This window comes from Erythrolamprus reginae, chromosome 2 (assembly GCF_031021105.1).
Source record: "Erythrolamprus reginae isolate rEryReg1 chromosome 2, rEryReg1.hap1, whole genome shotgun sequence".
Lineage (NCBI taxonomy): Eukaryota > Metazoa > Chordata > Lepidosauria > Squamata > Dipsadidae > Erythrolamprus > Erythrolamprus reginae.
Window position 1 is genome coordinate 327,683,628 of NC_091951.1, and position 25,330 is coordinate 327,708,957.

At 41.8% G+C, this 25,330-nt stretch overlaps 1 protein-coding gene across 1 annotated transcript in view; it reads left to right on the forward strand.

The window, feature by feature from the left end:
• Nucleotides 1-25,330, forward strand: part of HCN1 (hyperpolarization activated cyclic nucleotide gated potassium channel 1) — a 213,337-nt gene that overhangs the window by 186,874 nt on the left and 1,133 nt on the right. The window contains exons 6-7 of the mRNA XM_070743367.1: nt 11,695-11,935; nt 23,187-23,351. Coding sequence (XP_070599468.1) covers nt 11,695-11,935; nt 23,187-23,351 — 406 coding nt within the window. The remainder of the gene's footprint in view (nt 1-11,694; nt 11,936-23,186; nt 23,352-25,330) is intronic.

The window sequence follows — 25,330 nt, forward strand, 5'->3', positions numbered from 1 at the left end:
GCAAATATAATCCTTGCTGCTGGTAAGACATGCAATATGAAATATATACTTTGCTTATCAAGTTTTTCTGATGTTATACCTAGTAAAAACAGTTCAGGTTTAAAATCTACATGCTTTCCTATCATCTTTTCAAACCATTTATGTATACTGCTCAAAAAATAAAGGGAACACTCAAAGAACACATCCTAGATCTGAATGAATGAAATATTCTCATTGAATACTTTATTCTGTACAAAGTTGAATGTGCACAACAGCATGTGAAATTGACTGTCAATCAGTGTTGCTTCCTAAGTAGACAGTTTGATTTCACAGACGTTCAATTTACTTGGAGTTATATTATGTTGTTTAAGTGTTCCCTTTATTTTTTTGAGCAGTGTATTTCTGCCCATTTTAATTTTTTTTAAATGCACACAAGCTGAGTTTCCAGCACTGCACATGTGTTGCCATCTTTTTTTCACCACTTTTTTTGAATTTTGGGGGATTTTTTGGCACTGCACATGTGTGCATACGCAAAGCAACTGCCTGCACCAACACGGCTTAGCTACGTGGTGCAGGAGGAAGTTAATTATCAGCGAGGTAGGTTAGAACCCAGCCCTCAATTCACCGCACAGGGTTGTTGATGTAGGGAAATGGGACAAGGGATTATTAGGTATGGTCATTGATCACTGTCTTGAGATATTTATAAAAATAAACCAAAGTATTTTAAGCAACTGGTTAAGTTTACTTTAAAGAAAAGATAACTGATGCTTTTGCAAAGGCCTGAAAGGATGTCATGTAAAAGATATATATAGAGAGAGACCCGATATTTCAGCCTGGAGGGCAGGACTTGGAATAGTAGATCTCAGTTAGAGGAAGATAAGATTCCAATTGAAAGTTAGAAGAAACTTCCTAATAATAAATGCAGTTTGACAGTGGAAACAATTGCTCAGATAAGAGATGGGCTTCCCTCCATTGGAAGTGTTCCAATGGAAGCTAGATAGCCATCTTTCAGTAATACCTTAATTTGGATTCTTGCACTGAACAGAATTTTTCGATTTGAAGACATGAATGTCCTCAGTTCTGCAATTCTATAGTCACCATGTTCAAGGGAATGCCAGTCCCCTCCCTTGAAACTTACATAAAGGCTATGCTCTCTCTATCTCTTTTAAAAGAAAAAAACTTAAGCTCTGTCCAGGAAAAGAAGGTAGAAAGACTCCCAGTATTATTTTAATATGAAATTTACAATTAGCTTATCCAAATATTTGTTACGATATTTTGTGCCATCTATTTTTAACTAGAGATATTAGCAACATTATTCATGTTTTCAAATAACAGTGTTCAAAGGTAGTTTACCTCAATTTAGGTTTCTTTGGGCAAAGCTGTTGCCTTATGAATACTCCTTGGAGCCCTTTGCATGTCTTTTGCATCCTTGTGGCTCTTTGATAATTTTTTTCTTAACAATCAAAAGGAATTAGTCTGTAACATCCAAGAAGAAACATGACTAGACTAATTACATCTGAAAGAGCCAGTTTGGTGTAGTGGTTGAAATACCAGGCTAGAAACCAGAAGACTCTGAATTCTAGTTCTACCTTATGCATCAAGGTTGCACAAAGTACCAGGATAGTAATCAGAAGGCTCTGAATTCGAATCCCACCTTGGGCAGGAATTCTAGTCTCACCTTAGCCCCCTCCCCCAGGGCCACTCATTCTCTCTCTACTACCCTAGTAAGCCGTGCAAGATCAAACTACTTCTGAAGCTCTTACCAAGAAAACCGCATGGAGTAATGCTGATACGAAAGCATGGACATGCAAAAGATTACGTTTGATCTAGCAGGGTTTTGTTTGTTCTTTCATTTTTAAAAAGCAATTGAAACAAAGATTTGGGAACACTTCCAATGAAAGGAACCCCATCATTTAACATCTCTGACAAAAGCAGTGCTAGGTTCCCACCATTCCGTATTGTTGCTCTGTTCTGGTAGGAGCCTGCCAATTGCAAAATCACACACAAGACGGTTTTTCCAGGCCATGGGCGCTGCCATATTTTATTTTATTTTTAAATGCATTTTTTGGCTTTCTGTGCATGCGCAAAAGTAAAATTGTCTCTCTGTGCATGTGCAGAGAGCCAAAATCATGCGAGAGGAAATGAAAGGATGCACATGTCGTACTTATGCACGCACGGTCTCAATGCACGCCGGTAGCAAAAGGTAACTGGACTGTGTCAGGCACAAGCAATCAGAACTTCTCATGGACAGGCCCAAAGAGATATTTTATCTTACAAGAATCCCTCCAGACTAACTGCCTTCTCTTGGGAAACTGAAACCTAAGGATTTGATCTCAGATATTTCCTTCCCCCAAATGTACTCTAAGCTAGAATGTTGCTTTACTCTTTGAGGTGGGAAGCCCTCCCCTTCAGTATTTATTGATTTGGTTGGTTGGTTGGTTGATTGATTTGTATGCCACCCTTCTCCAAGGACTCGAGGCGGCTAACAGCATATAATATAACAATACAGTACAAATCTAATTAAATTTAAAATTGCAATCTAAAAATCCAATATTTAAAAACAGTCATACCAGTTCAATCATATGACATATATCTCATTTCGTTGGCCAGGGGACTGAGACCTAATTGCCCCAAGTCTGGCGACATAGGTGAGTCTTAAGACTCTTACGGAAGGCAAGGAGGATGGGGGTAGTGTGACTCTCCAGGGGGAGCTTATTCCAGAGAGCCGGGGGGCCCCACAGAGAAGGCTCTTCCCCTAGGCACCATCAAGCAAAATTGTCAGGACCTGGAGTAGGCCAACTCTGTGGGATCTAATCGGTAGCTGGGATTCATATGGCAGAAGGCAGATCTGCAAGTAATTTGGCCCAATGCCATGTAGGGCTTTATAGGTCATTACCAACACTTTATTCCACCAGACGTTGAACCTATTCAGTGAACAGAACTGAACAAATTCATTTATTATTCCCTCAAAGTTTCTGCACCACCTGTATTTGTTATTTTTTTCTTAATGTTAAAAAAGAATTTGATGCAAAATAAGCACGTAATTCAGTATCCTGCCCTGGAGAGCATCAGGAAACAGGTGTTAACATTCTCTACAAAATATTTTCCTGGATAGGTTTAACATGTAGCATAATATTTTGCATTGCAAAAGATACCTGTGCATTGTGTTGACATTTACATCCTGCTCCAGACTACATATGTAAAGTAGATCAATCTAACACAAATTATAATTTTGTTGACATTTAAAAACAGAATTCAGCCAGCAGACCTGGAGTGCAGATTACAGTCCTGAGAACTATGCACTACGGCAAAGCTAACTTCTGAGAAAGAGGTTAATACCCTTTCTGAGCTATTATTTAAAGTTCAGCACTGATCTATTTTTAGACAGTAGTGTGAGAAGAGGTTGGCTGAAAATAGATACAGATCATGTCTCCTTGTAGAATATAGAACATTGAGACACTTAATTTTCAGAGAACATAATTGGTATTTGGGATATAACCACTGTGCTCTCAAACCATTGCAAAAAAAAAAGATTTCTACAAAAGATATTTTGTGTGGGCCCTTACAATACAACAGCATATCAATGGGGTGGAATTTTGAAATGTGGTTTTTCTTAACAAGTTTGGGAGTCATTGAATTCACGTTTTCCCCCTCAAATCCCTTACTATTGTACAGTTTTAACAGATTGTTTTAACAAGTGTATATTTCAGCTATCTTACTTTAAGTTCCCAGAATTTAAACACAAATGCTGGCTTGGGATTCTGAGAGTTGAAATTCATGATATCTGCAGCACAAGCTGAATAAGTTAGTCTAATGCCTCTAAGTAGGCACATTGTCTGCTAACCACTGGGCTATTGTTGTTTTGTAAGATTCTATTTGGATAGAACATCTGTTTGACCACGAACTGCTAAGTCCACACAATCTTCAGATAATATCAGTGCTTTGAACAGCAACTTATTCAGGTTCTCCATAAACCTCCTTACTGGGTCCAAAATGTGCTCAGTTCTTCTTCAGCATATTATTATCTGAGACACACATTTAAGAGGGATAATTCCCAGTATGCTGCTCTCAGCAATTGCTTAAGAGCTTTCAAATCAAGAAGGCTGAAATATATTCATTGCAGCAGTGATTGAGACATTTCTTCAAAATTCATATCATTCTCCAATGCACTTGCAAGGAGAGTCCAAGATGGGTTATACTCCAGTCTGATTGGCTGGGACTGAGTTTTAATTTAAATAATTATTAGGCAGGCACCGCCTCCCCCCCTTAGCCCTCCAGTCTAAAAAACTCAGTCGCAGTAAAGGGACTACTGAGTTATCGCTCTTACATTATAATTGTAATTTGTTTCAATTTTGTGTTTATATATGTTACTAACCTTTTTTCTCTTCCTTTCTTTAGGTATATGGGGGTTTTTCGCCTCGGGCGGGCCTGGGTTCTTAACCTCCAGTGGGTTTACCCAGTGCCTGCAGCTCCTCCACACTGGCACCCACCCAGGCAGAGGAGACTCTGCTGGGCCACGTCGGGGGTGCAGGAGTGAGCGCCCGGGCTGCCTACCCCCGAGGTGGCACCCGGAGGCCGAGGAAGTGGTTGACGCCTCGGGGGGTCCGTCCCCCCCCCGGCGAACACACCACCGGGCCGGGAGGAAGCTCCGCTCACGGCGGCCCGCGAGGGAGGACGTTTCCCTGCGCCAACCACCCCCGAGGAAACAGGCAGGCGTGAGCCGATCCGAGCACGGGGGAAAAGCAGCGGATCGGCTCTTGGATAGAGAAATTCGCCGGCGAAAAGCAAGGAGGGCGGGAATCGCTGCCTTTCCCGCCCGCCGGCAATGTATCCCTTGGTTGCCAGGGATACGGCCGGCGGCCATCTTGGGGAGGTCGCCGTGACGTCCTCCGGCGGCCATCTTGGGATGGTCCAGGGAGGCCCGGCTGACTACTCTCGGCCAATCAGGCCCCGTCGCCATGACAACCAGCCGGCGGCCATGTTGGTGAGGTCGCCGGCTTGGAAATACACCGGGACACAAGCCTCGTGGAAAGAGGCTGTTTGCACAGGCGCAGTGAGGAAAAGGCTGGTTCTATTTTCACTTTCGCCTTCCCGGTAGCGACCAGCGGCTGCAAAGATCCCTGTGGCTGACCAAATTAGTTTCTGTGGCTCAGCGAAGACCGTGAGTTAATACCAGGGACATGGCAGACCAGGCAGCGCCTGTTGGGGAGGAGGCTACTGTTCCCAAGCCTTGCACCCCCAAGGAAAAGTCCTCCAAGACCAAGTCATCTCAGAGCTCCTCATTAAGGGAGGCTGAGAAGCGCATCAGAGCGCTGGAAAAACAGCTGGAGGCATCACAGAAGGCGGCTGGCCCGGCTTTGCCCCCCACCCAGCAATTTACTGCCAATCCCCCCAGTGCCTCCCCCACGTTATTCCAGGGGATGGCAACATCTGCCTCAGAGAGGGATTGGTCCCCAGAGAGAGGGAGCCAGGCCTGGCTACCATCCAAGCCTGAACATTATGGCCCGGGGAGGCATGCGGTGGGGTGGCCTTCCATCTACCCCCCCACTCAACCTTTGCAATATGGACAGAGTGCCACCTTCACCCCCACGGCGGCAGGCCTTCGCCATACCCAGGATACGTGGCAGAACATGTCCCCGGCCCTGCAGGAACTGATTACCTCCACTTACAACCAGGGCCTGGTCACGGGGGCACAACAACACCAACAGGTCTCCGGGGGACCTCCCCCAATGAGACCTAGGGACATCTGGACGGCTCCTGGCATGCAATCGGTAACAGATTCCATGGATGAGGAGGAGGCCTACCGAGAGGAATTTAGTGAGGCTGAGGAAGACCTGTCCGGGGATGATCAACCCCCGGAACAGCCCGCCTACACGGGTCTCTTCAGACCGTCCCTATTCAAGGTGATCCTAAATAAGGCCAAGCTGACCATCGATCAGGCCGGCGAGAGCGGTCAGGCAGCTCCACCAGAAGCATCTCAGCCAACAGGGGGTCTGTTCGTGTTTCCCAAGCAGGAGACTGTGAACATCCCATCCTCCAATTTATTCCTGGAGACCATTCAGCGCCCGTGGGAAAACCCGGCGGCGGCCCAGGGCCCTTCCAATCTGGACCGCAGATTCTACACCTTCGACCACCAGATGGAGGAACTGTTGGAATTCCCACCGGTGGACAAGCCCGTAACGAGCCTGGTGTCCAATGCCCTAGTGCCCTCTGAGTCTCAGGAGGGACTGAAGGCGGAGGACAAGCGAGCGGAGAACGTGGCTCGCAGGACCCACCAGATGGCGGCCTGGGCAGTGCGAGCCGCCTCGGCGGCCTCGTTTTTCAACAGGGCCATGATCCTATGGATTAAGGAGATCCAGGACAGAGCGGACCCAGAGGACGGCAGACTGCGTCAGGACCTCAACAAGTTGTTGGCGGCCACTGAGTTTTCAGCAGATGCCACGGTCAATGCCGCTAAATTTGCATCGCGAGCAATGGCCTCTTCAGTGGCTTCACGCAGGCTCATCTGGCTCCGCAATTGGCAAGCGGACGTCAAGTCTAAGTGGAGCCTCGCCTCATCCTCGTTCAAAGGGAAAAAGCTGTTCGGGGAGGTCCTCGACGATGTACTGGTCGAGGACAAGGACAAGAAGAAGGTGATGCCCAGGGCTAACAGACGACAAGATAGGCGCTCCACACCCTATCAGCGCCGGCAGCCCTTTCGAACGGAGCCCTCCTCGACCAACACCCAGGCGTCGAGGCCATACTTCCAGGGCTCCTTCAACCAGGGATCCTTCAGATCGGACAGGCCCTACCAGTCCGACAGGGGCAGATCCTTCCACGGTCGTCGCTCCTTCAGAGGCGGCAACAGAGGTTTTAGAAAAAGCAAATGACTCTCAAAGCGAGATCCCCCTAGGAGGCAAGTTGCGGCTTTTTCCGGACATCTGGGAGACCACCTCATCGGACGCATGGGCGACATCTACGGTCTCCCAGGGTCTGCGGATCGAATTCATTCGACCCCCCCCCACATCGCTTCCTCCCTTGCCGTATTCCGTCAGATCCACAAAAGCGGAGACTCCTCCTTCAAGAGGTGTCTCACCTCCGAGAGATAGGGGCCATAGAGGAGGTACCCTTGGATCACCAAGGCAGGGGATTCTATTCAGCAATTTTCCTCGTGCCGAAAGCCTCAGGAGGCGTTCGTATGATCCTCAACCTCCGGCAGTTGAACCTCTATGTGAAATACAGGAGATTCAAGATGCACTCACTAAGGTCCATTCTGGCCTCCATAAGGCAAAACGACCTGATGACATCCATAGACCTGAAGGAGGCCTACCTTCATGTACCCATATTTCCACATCACAGACAGTTTCTACGGTTCTACCTCAACGGCACGCACTTCCAATACAAGGCGATGCCCTTTGGACTCTCTTCCGCCCCCAGGTCGTTCACAAAATTATTGGACGTCCTCACAGCAAGTCTCAGACGTCAGTCGGTACGGGTGATGGCGTATCTCGACGATATCGTCATTCTGTCAAGGACCAGAGAGCAAGCAGAAAGGGACTCTCTTTTGACAATCCAGACATTACAAGACCATGGCTTTACAGTCAACTGGTCCAAGAGCCATCTAACACCGACTCATCGCCTCGCCCACTTGGGCACCACTATAGACTCTGTCAAGGGGATGGTTTTCCTGTCCCAGGAAAGACAAAGGACAATCAGAACTCTGCTAGGGGAACTGGGACTTCAATGTTATCCCACTCTTGCCCTGCTATCAAAGATCCTAGGGACACTAGTATCGTGTATCGATATAGTACCATGGGCGAGACACCATCTGCGCCCACTCCAATGGTTCCTGCTTCCATATCAGAGACTCAAGACCAGTCACTCTCACAGGCGAGTTTCCCTCAGTCCCAGAGTTCGCAACTCTCTACGATGGTGGAGGTCCCAGTCACTGTCCAAGGGCTCCACATTCTTGGACAGGGAATTTGTTACTATAACAACGGACGCCAGCTTGACAGGGTGGGGAGCTCACCTCTCCTCACATATGGTGCAGGGACTTTGGGACCCTCAGGACCTAATAGAAATCAACATAAATTTCCTGGAATTGAAGGCTGTTTCATTAGCCCTCCACAGCCTAGCTCACTTAGTACGGGGCTGCCACGTACGCATCCTTACCGACAACGTCTCCACACGTTCCCACATCAACCGACAAGGGGGAACACGGTCACGTCGACTTATGAAGGAGTCAACATTACTTCTCAGATGGGCAGAGATGAACCTGGCTTCTCTATCGGCGGAACACATCTCGGGCGTGGAGAATGTGTGGGCGGACTGGCTCAGCCGTCAGACACTCGACCCGAGCGAATGGCGACTGGACCCCGGGATCTTCCAAGAAGTGGTAAGGAGATTCGGGGAACCGGTGATAGACTTGTTCGCTACCAACTTGAACACCCAACTTCCCCGCTTCCTCTCTCGTTACCCGGATCCGGGCGCGGAGGGAGTGGATGCCTTAACTCTTCAATGGCCTCCGGGTCTCCTATACGCGTTTCCACCCGTGTCCATCCTCCCCAGAGTGATAAGGAAGATTCTGGAGGAGAGAGCGGAAGTGATACTAATAGCTCCGTTTTGGCCCCGCCGCATATGGTTCGCGGACCTAGTACAACTATCAAAGGCGCCCAGCTGGAAAATACCGGATCAGAGGATCTCTCTGACGCAGGGGTCCTTCTCACACCCGGAGCCACAGTGGTGGCAGCTAACCGTGTGGCGCTTGAGCGGGAGTATCTAAAACAACAAGCTTTACCTGACACGGTCATTGAGACCATACAAGCGGCCCGGCGGCCTTCCACAAGACGCATTTACCAGGCAACCTGGAAGGCCTTCCACGATTTCTGTGAACAGCGACAGTCAGACCCTCAGATGGCATCACCACAGGTGGTGCTAACTTTCCTGCAAACAGGACTAGACAAGGGCCTTGCCCCTAGCACCTTACGCCGTCATGTCGCCGCGCTGGCCACAATCCTTCCAACAGATGGGTTCAGGTCACTTACCAGACATCCCTGGATTAGAGACTTTCTGAAGGGAGCGGCTAATCTCAAACCACCAGTGATACATCGATTTCCTTCGTGGGATCTTCCTTTAGTATTGCACGCCTTGACAGGTCCTCCATTTGAGCCTATACGTCAGATCTCAATGAGATTACTAACTCTTAAAACTGCCTTCCTGGTTGCAATCACTTCAGCCAGGAGGGTCTCTGAGATTGCCGCCTTGTCTACAAGACCGGACCTTTGTAAGTTTGAACCTAACAGGGTTGTGCTCAGACTAGATCCGGCGTTTATTCCAAAGGTAAACACCGCTTTTCACAGGAGTCAGGATATCATACTGCCGGACTTCTGTACTCAAGGAACTCATCCATCTATTTTGAGATGGCAAAAACTGGATGTGAGGCGGGCCCTAAAAATTTATGTTAGACGGACTCAGCCTGTTAGAACATCTGAAGCCCTGTTTGTGTCCTTTTCCACCAGAAGCGGAGGTACCAAGGTGTCTTCCACAACGATAAGTAGATGGTTGAGGGAATGTATTGCAGAGGCATATCGAACTGAGGGATCCCCAGTTCCTCCGGGGATAACAGGACATTCGACGCGAAGTGCTGCTGTTTCATCAGCCTGGCGTACCCAGGCATCTTTAGAGGACATATGTAGAGCGGCCACATGGGCTGCGCCGTCAACCTTTATAAAACACTATAGGATTGATGCCTTTGCCTCAGAGGAAGCTGCATTTGGGAGAAGGGTGCTGCAAGGGGTCTGTTCGTTTGAGAAACCCCTGGTCCAGTCCTGTCCCTCCCTGTGATCATAACTTGGGCATATCCCATCTTGGACTCTCCTTGCAAGTGCATTGGAGAAAGACCGTTGAACTTACCTGAACGGTCTTCTCGATGCACTGCAAGGAGAGTCCAAACCCTCCCGATGTTGGGACCAGGGTTCTGTGGAGGTTTGAATTTCATGGTTTGATGTTTTGAACGTTAATTGTTTAATAAATGGTTTTGCTTTACTGCTCCTTCGCCTTACTTTAGACTGGAGGGCTAAGGGGGGGAGGCGGTGCCTGCCTAATAATTATTTAAATTAAAACTCAGTCCCAGCCAATCAGACTGGAGTATAACCCATCTTGGACTCTCCTTGCAGTGCATCGAGAAGACCGTTCAGGTAAGTTCAACGGTCTTTTTGGGCTATGACTTTGAGTCTATTTCTCATAGAGATAGTTTTTAAATCATTTTTTTTAAATAAAAAGTGAAACAATTAAAGCAGAAATGGGATGCTCCATTATATCCATGTCAAACTGTTGGCATGTAAATTAGCCAGATTCATTTATGCTTCATCTGATATTTTTTTTAAGTCTCTTGACATTATATGTGTTCCCCTCCCACCCAAATACGTAGCTCTGGGGGTAGACTGCTTTAAGAACAGTGGTAAGTACAGGTATAGTGAGAAATTCATTATTTTGCAACTGTTACAAAGGTAAAAATTTGGGACTACGGTGATAGCTTGTCTTACGAACTTAATTGGTTCCAGGACGAGGTTCGTAAGGTGAAAAGTTTGTAAGATGAAACAGTGTATCCCATAGGAATCAATGGAAAAGCGATTAATGCGTGCAAGCCCAAAATTCACCCCTTTTGCCAGCTGAAGCACCCGTTTTCGCACTGGTGGGATTCCCCTGAGGCTCCCCTCCATGGGAAACCCCACCTCCAGATTTTGCAATGCTGCAGGGGAATCCCACTAGCATGAAAACGGGTGCTTCAGCTGGCAACAGAAGTGCGAAGGTGGGGTTTCCCAGCGAAGGAAGCCTCAGTGAAATCGCAGCATTTGTTTTGCTGCAATTTCGCTGAGGCTTCCCTTGCTGGGAAACCCCACCTCCAGACCTCCGTTGTCAGCCGTAGCACCCATATTCGCACTGGTGGGATTCCCCTGCTGGGATTCCCCTGCAGCATCACAAAATCTGGAAGTGGGGTTTCCCATGGAGGGGAGCCTCAGGGAATCCCACCAGTGCGAAAACGGGCGCTTCAGCTGGCAACGGAAGTGCGAAGGTGGGGATTCCCAGTGAAGGAAGCCTCAGTGAAATCGCAGTATTTGTGATGCTGCAATTTCGCTGAGGCTTCCCTCGCTGGGAAACCCCACCTCCGGACATCCGTTGCCAGCCATAGCACCCATTTTCATGCTGGTGGGATTCCCCTACTGGGATTCCCCTGCAGCATCACAAAATCTAGAGATGGGGTTTCCCATGGAGGGGAGCCTCAGGGGAATCCCACCAGTGCGAAAATGGGCGCTTCGGCTGGCAACGGAGGTCCAGAGGCGGGGCATCCCAGCGGCACCGCCAGGTTCATAAGGTGAAAATAGTTCAGAAGAAGAGGCAAAAATATCTTAAACCCCAGGTTTGTATCTCGAAAAGTTCATATGACGAGGGGTTCGTAAGACAAGGTATCACTGTACATTTAAGTGCTACTTCTTTTAGTTATTAGAATTAGTATTTCAGTAAATATTTCCATTAAATAAATAACATTGATCTATAACTGAAATACATATTTTTTTATTACCAAATAAAAATACTAAGAGTTTCTAAGGTAATTATCTTCCCCCTCTTTCTCAAGGTCATCCACATCCATGAGTAGAGTAATATTTCATTTCTACCTTCCCTAGATTCTGACAAGATGCCTTTGTCATACCAATTATCTTTTTTTTTCCATTTTAGGAGATTGTCAACTTTAACTGTCGTAAGCTTGTTGCCACCATGCCTCTGTTCGCCAATGCTGACCCGAATTTTGTAACAGCCATGCTAAGCAAGTTGCGCTTTGAAGTGTTTCAACCTGGAGATTACATTATCCGAGAAGGGGCTGTAGGGAAAAAGATGTATTTCATTCAACATGGGGTCGCTGGTGTTATCACTAAATCCAGTAAAGAGATGAAGTTGACTGATGGCTCCTACTTTGGAGGTGAGTACAATGGAAGTTTTGGATTGGTAAAGATTCAGAGACTGAATGTAGGTTTATTGAACCTGAATTGCTTTACAAAGGCTATGAAGATACTATGAGATGTCTATTTGAAACACAGAAACATAGAAACATAGAAGATTGACGGCAGAAAAAGATCTCATGATCCATCTAGTCTGCCTTTATACTATTTCCTGTATTTTATCTTAGGATGAATATATGTTCATCCCAGCCATGTTTACATTCAGTTATGTGAATTTACCAAGCACGTTTGCTGGAAGTTTGTTTCAAGCATCTACTACTCTTTTTGTAAATAATATTTTCTCAGGTTGTTTCTGATCTTTCCCCCAACTAATCTCAGATTGTGCCTCTTTGTTCTTCTGTACACCTTCCTATTAAAAACACTTCCCTCCTGAACTTTATTTAACCTTTTATTTAACCCTTCCCTAATTTAGCATTTGATAATTTTTTAAATTTTTTTTTATCATAAACAGTTGTTTTCTGTGAGTCTTTGATATTTATTTATTTTTTAGTTTTATTTTATTTTATTAATTTGATTTCTATGCCGCCCTTCTCCTGGGACTCAGGGCTGCTCACAACATGTAGAAATCTAAATAACATTACATTTATTTATTTATTTATTTATTTATTTGTTGGACTTGTATGCCGCCCCTCTCCGAAGACTCGGGGCGGCATACATTAAAATCCCCATAACTAAAAGTTAACAATTTTTAACAATTCATCCATCCATCCATCACCCATTCATTCATTGGATGGGGCAAGGTGTTAAAATTTCAATGGCTCTAGGCCTGCCAACAAAGGTGGGTCTTTAAAGGTTTACAGGAGGCTGGGAGAATGGGGGAAGTACAGACCTCTGAGAGGAGCTCATTCCATAGCGCCGGTGCTGCCACAGAGAAGGCTCTTCCTCTAGGCCCCACCAGATGACATTGCATGGCTGATGGGACCAGGAGAAGACCAACTCTGTGGGACCTGACTGGCCGCTGGGATGTATGAGGGGGAAGACAGTCCCGTAAATAGTCTGCGGAGAGGGGCGGCATACAAATCCAATAAAATGAAATTAAATTAAATGAAATAATCTGGTCCCATGCCATGTAGGGCTTTATAGGTCATAACCAACACCTTGAATTGTGTTCGGAGACTAATCAGTAGCCAGTGCAGCCAGATATATTGTTTTGATGACCAGGAATATCTCATTATCTGTCACTCAGCTCCCATTCATGTCTCATGTTGTCTTGGCTCCTAATCAGTCAATTTCTTAGAATCAGATAATCTATGCATGCATATTCTTTGAGTTCCCATCAGTTGATAATTGTAGCTAAGCATATAACTAATGCCATTAAAAAGCATATGGATACATACCTACGTTCTTTTAACTGACATGGTTGTCCCAAAGATGCTTCTTCAAGAGGCAACAGGAATTTCTGGGCTGTTTTGAAGATTAATAATAATGATGATGATGATGATGATGATGATGATGATGATAATAATAATAATAATAATAATAATAATAATAATAATAATTTATTAGATTTGTACGCCGCCCCTCTCCGAAGACTCGGGGCGGCTCACAACAATAATAAAAACAATGTTACAGTGGAACAAATCTAATATTAAAAGAGAAAAAACATATAAAACCCCATCATTTAAAACCAAACAACACATACATACCAAACATAAAATATAAAAGCCTGGGAGAGGTGTCTCAGTTCCCCCATGCCTGGCGATACAGGTGGGTCTTGAGTAATTTATGAAAGACAAGGAGGGCGGGGGCAGTTCTAATCTCTGGGGGGAGTTGATTCCAGAGAGCTGGGGCCGCCACATAGAAGGCTCTTCCCCTGGGGCCGGACAAATGACATTGTTTAGTCGATGGGACCCGGAGAAGGCCAATTCTGTGGGACCGTATCGGTCGCTGGGATTTGTGCGGTAGCAGGCGGTTCCAGAGGTACTCTGGTCCAATGCCATGTAGGGCTTTAAAGGTCATAACCAACACTTTGAATTGTGACCGGAAACTGATCGGCAGCCAGTGCAGGCCACAGAGTGTTGTAGAAACGTGGGTGAATCTGGGAAGCCCCACGATGGAAGATGTTTTGCTTCTTATCCAAGAGCTTCTTCCAGTCTGGCTGGATGGTGGAGAATGGAAGGAGTTATACTCCTTGTAGAGAGCTGGTCATTTGCATCTTTTAGCAGGTTGTTAAGGCCACTGGGAGGTTTATCTGTATCCTATCAGTCGCCTTAATGACTTGCTAATCATTCAGGACTGAGCCTGAAAAGGTATAAATGGCATCCCCTCTTCAAGACAAGGGATGAAAGTTGGACTCTTTTATGTCACATCACAGAGGGAAACAGATTGCAAAGGTTCAAAAGATCCCTTTGTGAATGCATTGAGCACTTTTGATAATTCCCAAGCTGGGTACCTATGTACAATGGGGAATTGGCCAACCCTTTGAGGAATCTGTGAATCAGAGGATGCTTAGAGAGGAAGTCCAAGGACTCACAGGACATCACTGTTGATAGGACCTGGCAGCAGGATGTGTTGGTGGAGAGGCCCTTGGTTGGACCCTGTCTCAGAAACGGAGGGTGTTAATGATGGACAGGTCTAGGCAGGGGTAGGCAACATTGGCTCTTCTGTGACTTGTGGATTTCAACAGCCAGAATTCCTGAGCCAATCTTGCTAGCTCAGGAATTCTGGGAGTTGAAGTCCATATGTCATAGAAGAGCCAACATTGCCTATCCCTGGTCTAGGGGAAAGCAGCCCAACAGTTACAGAAAGCCCTCCAGGTGGTAGAACTCAAGTGAGTTGTTTTGCTAATAATTGCTTCAGTTAGTGAAACAAGAAACTGCAATTCCATTTCTCCCATGGATGCTCAATATCTCTGCAAAGTTATAGGACCTTCAGGATTAGAGTAGATTACAGTAATGGGGACGTACAAGGAAAATGGTGACAATAACACCATGGAAGCACAGTTTGATTCCTCTCATACTTTATCAGAGCCATTTACTTCCTGCTAGTTTGATTTCCTGATATTTGTATTTTAGGATATCCTCTTGTGTTTATTAACTAAAATATATGTAATTTTAAACACATTAATTTGGGACTCTGTAGTATAGCCATTTTTATAGGCAAATAAGCAATAGGTTCTATTTTTACAACTACAGAATATAGCCTGCTTTAAATGCAGCCTGCAATTCTTCTAAGATCTTACCTGCTGTTGTATTTACAGGTACAGTGGTACCTCTACTCACGAACTTAATCCGTTCTGTGACCAGGTTCTTAGTAGAAAAGTTTGTAAGAAGAAACATAGGAATTCCCATAGGAATCAATGTAAAAGCAAATAATGTGTGCAACTGGAGAAACCACAGGGAGGGTGGAGGCCCGGTTTCCTCCCAGGAGATTCCTAGAAAAGTCCCACGGAGACTTCTCCCTGCCTTTTCCATCCCTGTTTCCTCCCAGGAGATTCCTAGAGAGGCCCCACACAGGCTTCTCTCTGCCTTTTCTGTTTATAGTTTTGGAGGCTCAGTTTTGTAAGTGGAAAATGGTTCTTGAGAAGAGGCAAAAAAACTTGAACACCCGTTTCTTATCTAGAAAAGTTCGTAAGTAGAGGCGTTTGTTAGGTAGAGGTACCACTGTACAGGCCATTCAGTCATATGTATCTTTCAACCGACCAACTTGAAGGATGGGATCTTAAAGAGGGAATAGGAGTGTTTTATGTCAATTCATTCTCTCACACACATACACAGAGACATCTGTGCATTTTTCCCACCCAGAAAAAAATAGCTGGAGGCAGTATGTATGTATCATGCTTAATCTGAGCAGTCAAATTGATTTGAGAAATGGATCCAGTTTATTTCAAACATTTTAATCAGTTCAGAAGATTGATTTGACTCAGTCCAAACTTCCAAATCATTTATTCTAAAACTCTTATACCTAATTCATTTTGGAATAGTTTGGTCTATTACAATGTAAGTAAATGATCATAATAACATATGAATCAGTCTGATTACATATAAGTTACCCATTCTGGATAGGCAACAAGAAACTAGAAGTAGTGATCAACAACATCCATCAATTTATTTGATAAGGTGCTTATTCAAAAGGGTAAATAAAATAAAAAGAAGTCAAGGGACAGCACTTTATTAACTCTTCAAAATGATTTCTCTAATATTTTAAAATAACAAATGTTACAAATTGATGTTTAGATGGTTGAGCAGTTTCTACTCCTAAGTCCTCTTAAGTAGAAGGAAAGTTATTAAATAGCAATAATAATAGCATTTAGACTTATATACCACATCATAGTGTTTTTATAGCCCTCTCTGAGCAGTTTACAAAATTAACATATTGCCCCCAACAATCTGGGTCCTCATTTTACCCACCTTGGTGTTATGCCGGGCTTCACATTACGAGCCCCAATTAAGTCCGAAGTGTAAATTCAAATACACACACTGTTGTAAAGTAAACAAAGAGTTGATTTATCAAAACAGAAAGTATTGTACACACGCACTTTAATCAGCCAAAGTGCTCTCCCACAAACCACAAGCCTGGAATGCTGTGAAAAGCAACAACAAAAGCAGAGGCAGATAAAGGCAGCTGTGAAAATGTCACAGCCATCCCCCTTTAAGAGTCCACAAACTGTACTTAACTGTGAAATATTCAAAAAGTCTTTGTAAATCCTGGAGCAGTCCAAAATCAAACAACATTCGTCTCTCACCAAATGGATAATCTCCCACGCACACTCTCAGCAATGCTGGCAATTTATCAGCAGCCCCATTAGCCTAATTGCCCCAGCCACAGGTGTTCTCCCTTATTTTCTATAATACCTGCGCAGTTGTTCCCTTCTTGTCATAAACCTGCACCTGCGAGCATCTATGAATCCCTCTTTCTCCGAGTCTAATAATGATGACTCACTAATGAGGTCATTAGCTAATGGGCTGCCTGTAATTACTTCATCATCCGATCCTGCTTCACCCCCAGAGTGCCCTGGACACAGAATCTTCACTGTCCGAAGCTGTTGGCAGTAAAACTGGTCTCTGAGAACGTGAGGATTCTCCCAAACCAACACCCACAGTCTTTGGAGCAGGAGCTGGCCCAGAGCCAACCACAACACTCAGAAGGATGGAAGACTGAGTCAACCTTGAGCCGGTGGTGAAATTTGAACTGCTGAATTATAGTTAACTGAAGTAGCCTGCAGTACTGCACTCTAACTACTGTGCCACCCCGGTTCTTTCTTATTTATTTTATTCTATTTTATTTTATTCTATTCTATTTTATTCTATTCTATTTCTTTGCCGCCCAATTCCAAAGGACTCAGGGTGGCTAACATGTTTTAATCTCTTCCCCTCTATCAATAATGCTGGAACCAGCCATAGAGCCACCAGAATACTGTATTCTCCATTCCCAATCTCTATAATCAGACAAAAAATTGTTAGTATAGAAAGTCCTCAAGAAATCAAGGGGAACAAAGATACTCACACTACTCCAATCCCAGGTCTCCTAGAAGCCATCAATTGAAATCAATGTAATCTCCATTCAAAAATGGAATCAGATATGGTGCTTCCTGTAGAAGCTACAACACAGCTTCATTAGCTTTCTATAAAAATGGAATGATTGAAAGTAGATATCCCCCCCCCGAACTTTAATAAAAACATGTGATCTGTATCCAAAGTTACAAACAGTTCTTCAATAGTTTTATAGGCTTATTAGTTTGTAATTTAGAATACTCCTTTAGAATTTGTACTGATTACCTACAATTTATTTTAGAAATATCATTAAAAAGAAATCAAGTGCAGCTTGGGCTTTTAATGCAATGAAAAGTTAAGAGTTTAATTGGTGGTGAAAGGGATATGCTAAAAATGTTGCTACTTGCCCATAATATTATCTCAACATCCATTTCCCATTCATAGTGGAGAAATGAAATTTTATTACTTTGGAGGCTTGATGCCAGTTATCAGCAGATCAGAGAAATACAGATCTGCCAAGGCTCAGAAGGTTTGGCAGATCATTGCCTTGAAATGACTTCATCTTTCTTCACTGAACATTTATTTTCCATTTTTAATCAAATATTGATGTGACATTGCACGATAACTAGTTACATCGTGAGGACAATTACGTGGACAATTATCTGGCAACAATTGGATCAATGTTGCATTGCCAGCTAGGCATTATGTTGCTCTAGGGGTGAACATTTTTTATTTCAGCTTGGAAAAGCAACAGCAATTGGGAATGAAGGAAGAATTCTCTCATACCTGATTCAGATTACTGTGTCAAATTTTACTCCATTTTGTGGAGCAAATTCAATTAAATATGCTTTACATAGATGGGAACGAATCTCAAAACAGTTTGGGAGGGGGAATATAATGTGCAATTATTTGTTAGGTAAGACTTCTGGTTCCAAGGACAATTTATAACCTTATCTTATATTGAGGAAGCACACTAAGCAGCCCTCTAAACATTAGAAGTGGCATCTGAATACCCACACCCACAAATTATTGAATTCATGGGGAATAATCATATCAAAGATGTATTCGACTTAAAGATATAGTCAATTAAATTATAACAAATTTAGGATTTGTTTAGAGTCTGACCCTGATATTTCAAATCCCATCTGAAAATGAAAAAGGCACCTTAGAATATAAAGCAATTTTTAGGGTAATGTCCCTTTACATTATCCTCACACTCTAATTACTCTTTTAGTTCATTTCTGATAGTGTTTTGTACAAAAAAGTTGGGTTTGTAATATATAAACAAGCTAACAATGAATATTTGTTTGTATTGAAGTACTAAAGCTTTAAGAGGTAGTGTGGCAAATGGCCATAAGAGGGAGCCAGACCGCATGATTCTCTCTCTCTGCTCTCGCTGTTCTTTCTGCTGATTCACTGTGACTAATGTAGTAAGCTCTGTGTGTTCTAAGATAGTTTGCTCGTATTTGTAAGCTGTAATGTATGTCTGATATGTAAGACAAAGACAGGCTTGTAATATTGTATTGAGAGATGATGACTGATTTGAATATATATGACCGGACTATTTAACTTGACTGTGCTATTTCTAAAAGTAGACACTATTTTATACAATTTAATGTATCTGTTTTTGTATGACTGAATAATTACTCATATCTCCTGGATATCTGTTTCCTCTGTATCCCACGTTTCCTCTCTGCATGACCTTGATAACTCAAGGGTCATTCTACACACTCCTTAACAATTACTTCTTTGATTTCCTTAACATTGTGTCAGCTGACTCATTTCAAGACTAGACAACCTTTTAGGTATACATTGGAATTCTGAGAGCAGGCTGGAGGTATTTTACAAAATGGTGGCTGAGAGTGATTTGGTTAGTTGAAAAATAATTGCCATGGTGAGCTTGGCCAGACAAAAGAGACTCATTTATTAAAATAAACTGTACCCATCCATAAAAGATTCTTTACCATTCAGATGGGATTTTTTGCAAGACCATGATATGTATTTATGTATGAACCCACAAACCTTATTCTTTACTTTGCAGCATGCTAAGTTCCTCTTTATATATTTTATAAATTTTAAGAACTCAGAAAAAACATTTAGTCTGGTAGACACTAAAGAATATTTCTGGGAGCCACAGTGTCTATTTCTGGACTTGGCTATATGAATGTATTTTGGGGTAGCATGGCCATCATTTTGAAATCTGCTTCAACTGAAATACAAATGATAAATGGAATAAAGGAATGTAATTGTTCATCTGATCTAGGATGGTTTCATCATTTCACTTAAAATATTGCATCAGAAAAGCACATAGAAACATAGAAGACTGACGGCAGAAAAAGACCTCATGATCCATCTAGTCTGCCCTTATACTATTTCCTGCATTATATTTTAGGATGGATATATGTTTATCCCAGGCATCTTTAAATTCAGTTACTGTGGATTTATCTACCATGTCTGCTGGAAGTTTGTTCCAAGGATCTACTACTCTTTCAGTAAAATAATATTTTCTCATGTTGCTTTTGATCTTTCCCCCAACTAATTTCAGATTGTGTCCCCTTGTTCTTGTGTTCACTTTCCTATTAAAAACACTTCCCTCCTGGACCTTATTTAACCCTTTAATATATTTAAATGTTTCGATCATGTTCCCCCTTTTCCTTCTGTCCTCCAGACTGTACAGATTGAGTTCATTAAGTCTTTCCTGATACGTTTTATGCTTAAGACCTTCCACCATTCTTGTAGCCCGTCTTTGGACCCGTTCAATTTTGTCAATATCTTTTTGTAGGTGAGGTCTCCAGAACTGAACACAGTATTCCAAATGTGGTCTCACCAGCGCTCTATATAGCGGGCTCATAATCTCCCTCTTCCTGCTTGTTATATCTCTAGCTATGCAGCCAAGCATCCTACTTGCTTTCCCTACCGCCTGACTGCAGTGTTCACCCATTTTGAGACTGTCAGAAATCATTACCCCTAAATCCTTTTCTTCTGAAGTTTTTGCATATAACCATCTAGGTTTTTAGGACACAGCTGTGAAATGAAATATGGTATCCTTTTCTCTCCCAAGAAAAGACTTGTGGTTCACTATCCAGTTGTATTAATTCAAAGTGTTTAAAAAATAACAGCTATTTTTACTGAAAAGTTTATTTCAGATGAATAATCTGAAATCAAGCTCACTAACTAAATTTTTTTTCTAACAGATGGAGGAGATAGTATTGGATTACAAAAACCAATATACTATTCCAAATCAAATCGCAATCTCTGGTCCCAAGTCCAAAATGGCCTATTCTGTTAAAAGTTTGCATACAGATAGTATTTATTTATTTATTTATTTATTTATTTATTTATTTATTTATTTATTTATTTATTTATTTATTTATTTATTTATTTATTTATTTATTTATTTATTTATTTATTTATTTATTTATTTATTTATTTATTTATTTATTTATTTATTTATTTATTTATTTATTTATTTATTTATTTATTTATTTATTTATTTATTTATTTATGCATTCATTCATTCATTCATTCATTCATTCATTCAAATCAATCAATTAATTAATTAATTAATTAATTAACTAATTTGTATGCCGCCCCTCTCCGTAGACTCGGGGTGGCTCACAGCAGTGATAGAAACAATGTACAATACAAATCTAATAATACGAAGTTAAAAACCTATAATTTAAAAAACATGCACACAACACACCATACATAAATTATATAGGCCTGGGGAAGATATTTCATTTCCCACATGCCTGATGCCAGAGGTGGGTTTTGAGAAGTTTACGAAAGACAAGGAGGGTGGGGGCAATTCTGATCTCTGGGGGAGTTGGTTCCAGAGGGCCAGGGCTGCCACAGAGAAGGCTCTTCCCCTGGGTCCCGCCAAATGACATTGTTTAGTCGACGGGACCTGGAGAAGGCCAACTCTGTGGGACCTAACCGGTCACTGGGATTTGTGCGGCAGAAGGCGGTCCCGGAGATATTCTGGTCCGATGCCATGAAGGGCTTTATAGGTCATAACCAACACTTTGAATTGTGACCAGAAACTGATCAGCAACCAATGCAGACTGCGGAGTGTTGGTGAAACATGGGCATAAATGGGAAAGCCCATGATTGCTCTCGCAGCTGCATTCTGCATGATCTGAAGTTTCTGAACACTTTTCAGAGGTAGCCCCATTTACAGAGCATTACAGTAGTTGAGCCTCGCTGTGTGAGGGCATGAGTGACTGTGAGCAGTGAGTCCCGGTCCAGATAGGGCCGCAACTGGTGCACCAGGCGAACCTGGGCAAAGTATGCTGCTGATGGCCCTGGGTCAATATTTTAAATTTATTTTAACTGAAAGATTTACCCAAAATTTTGCCAAACCAAGTATTGATCATTCTTATCTGAAGAGTTTTTAGATTAATTTAAGATGCTTCTCAGGCAGTGGAATTTTGCTGTTGACTGTTGATTGGATAAGTAAGTAAATCAGAATTTTGCATGATGGGAAATTGATCACATGAAATCATGCAATTCTGTGAAGTGTTGTAGAATTTGAATCGCATTAAATCTGTCTGGATTATTGGATTATTTACTTGAACAGAGCCTATATGTTTCCTGGCTTCTCATTTCAAAAAAATTTCATTTGTGAATTATAGAAGACTGCAGATATGAATGAATATGATATGAATCTTCTCAAATATGAATAGTTTAATGGCTGTGTATGATTATTTGCTTTCCAAATGCTACATCTCATAATTGCCATCTATTTTAAGAGAGGCACCAATCAAGCCTGTTCCGTTTAACTTCATCTCCCAAGTCTATTTTGTGAAACTTGGCTTACAGTATTTTAGTATTTCTGGAGTGACTTTAGATTGGCCGCTCTCATTACAACGATAATTAGCCTTCCTTTTACAAAAAACCATAGAGGGAATAATTTTTCAGAAAGAACAAGTAATTACATAAATCTCTAGATATGAATGCTATTGATGCATAATTATAAACAGAATGTAGCTATATGTTTTTACCTTTTTGTTGAGTTTCAAGGGAAGAAACAAAGTTACATAGTCATGCCAATGTTCATTCTGTTTTTATTGCTCCTTATATCTGGTTATTGAAAGTTCTAAAAATAGGCTTCTGTAAAGACTCACTCTTTGCAGAAGGGTAGAGAAGGGATCATAGAGCTATATTCTACTGTAAGATATTTTTTATTTTTTTAAAAAAAGCTTTATAGTAAGAGCGATGCAATTTCTGAATTTTGGTAATCCAGTTTCCAGAACATCTCTGTAATCTTCTCAGTTACTAGAAACATGCTTTATCAATCTCCTTTCTTACATCACATCTCAAATTAAGGTTTGATGAGAAAACTGTTGGGTATTAGCTAAGTATATATATTTTTAAGTATCTGAATTTCTCTCTCTCTAGAAGATTCAACAATTCTTTTGTTCTTATGGCACAAGAATATCCCTGAGCTCTTGTTCTAGAATGCATATTTCTAGTAGTAGAAATTTAGATTTGTTGTAAATTGTTTTTCACTTTGTTGTGAGCCGCCCCGAGTCTGCGGAGAGGGGCGGCATACAAATCTAAATAAACATAAACAACATAAACATAATCTGGAAACTTTAAAAAATGTTGAAGAGGTTTGCTCATTTCCTTCTATCACCCAGGTTTTAATCCCAAGGTTCCCAGGAATCCTGAACTGACACTGAGTAGACTGGAAAATATTATTTTTCAAATGGATTTGAATTTGTTCTGACATATTTCCTCTGCCTTCCTTCCTATATGTTCCATTTGCCTCTTACAGAGATCTGCCTTTTGACTAAGGGGCGCCGCACTGCCAGCGTGAGAGCAGATACATATTGCCGCCTATATTCTCTCTCTGTGGACAACTTCAATGAAGTTTTGGAAGAATATCCAATGATGAGACGAGCGTTTGAAACAGTGGCCATTGACAGATTAGACAGGATAGGTACGTATTCAATTTCCCATCAAGCTATTTTTCTCTTTAAGATCAAGAAACCTAAGAGGCCATAGGGTTCCATTTTGATTTGTTTGAATTATTGGGTATAAATATCTATATTTGACATGATGATGATGATAATAACAATGATGATAATGATCATCATCATAATGATTATCACCTTTGCTACGATCATAATATTGTGTTCTTTTGGACACCATGTCTATGTAGATCAAGATATGGATAGGGGAGAGAAAGGTAAGGATGCCCAATAATAAAGCTCAATTCCTGGTGACTATATGGACATTCATACCATTTTCTCAACCATAGAAGAGAAGAGATTTCCCATTGTTTTCCCGACACTTCTGATTTCTCAGTCTAGGTTATGGTTTTAGAATTCTCAGTGGTCTTTTATCCAAATATTAATCAGGGCCAATTCAGATAAGGATATTTATTTATTTATTTATTTATTTATTTATTTATTGTATTTCTATGCTGCCCCTCTCCAAGGACTTGAGGATAGATACATATGTATATGCTTCCTCATAAGATAGATACATATGTATATCTATCTATCTTATGAGGAAGCATATATACAATATATACAAATTCCTGTTCAAATCTCTATTCATAAAGTTAGACTTTCCTATTTTCATACAAAATGGAATCCCAACAAAACAGGCAAGATTTGGTACACAATTTCACATCTCCATTTCACAATTCCTTATCAAACCAGTTGACCAAGTTTACATAAATGTATCCTTTCTAAATATTTCCAGCTCTGTACTATTACATAGTAGTAGGCTTTATTTAGATTATTTCAAGGTTAGGGATTGCCACTAATTCATTTAAGTAAATAAAATTATGTTCAATTGCTGTGCTTGGGGCTTTGCAGAAAATATTACAAGAAACAATCCAGTTATTACTGAAGGGGGATATTAATTTTTGGGCTGGGGATTAAATACATAACACAGCCCTATAACATTTAATACTAGCAAAATTATAGTCAGGTCTTACATAATGTATTCTATTTTCGTATAATTCACATACATTTAGAAAAATTACTCCTTGTAATCTGTTGGTCATTCATTACCAGTGTTGAATAGCTGTTTTCAAGGAACATATTAAATGGGCACATGGATTCATATGCTACTTACCATGTTTAGCATTTGAGAAATTAGGATAACTTGACAAAACAAGTGAAAGAATCTATAATGTTATTCCATTTGCATGCCTTTTGATAACATGACATTACTGACTTGTAGAATATATTTGGACTAACAAACAAACAAGCATACAAGCATAATTATGTGACTAGGCGGCAATATAAATTTCCTAAATAAATAAATTACAAATACAAAATTTCCAAGTATTTATTCACATTGGTCTTTATTATTAATTATTCAGGAGTCTTCTTAAAGTTCATTGGATGCAACCAAATTATCTCAGAGGGTATTTACAGTATACTTCTGCCTATTGTACACAAAGCAACATTGTCTGCATACAAAAAAACCCATGTATGTAGCTCTTATGACTGAGAGCAAGGTTGCTCAGTGATACAATTACACTATTATGGACATGACGTTATCCCTACAGCTATGACTTCTTACCCTAACTCTAACTCCTTAAAATGTTCACAGAGTTGGGTGGCTAATACATTTAAGTATATTTAAAAAACAAATGAATTAATTGAAGCTAAAGAGAAGACAGAGTGATTGACAAATTTTTAGTCTTGATAGCTAAATAAAAATTCTTTTGTCACTGAACATCCATGGTTAGATGGTATGCTTTATTGAGTTACAATGGTAGCCAGTGTGAGAAACAGGATCCTGGATGGACCTTTTTCAAGCCAGGAAGGCTTTTCAGTATGTGTTCTTGAAAATGAAAGTTATTAACCTTACATGGAGAATAAAGCTAGAACTAAATTATTGCTTCTCTTTTGTTTTTATAACCATTACAAATTATCATTACCATGATGCAAAGATGCA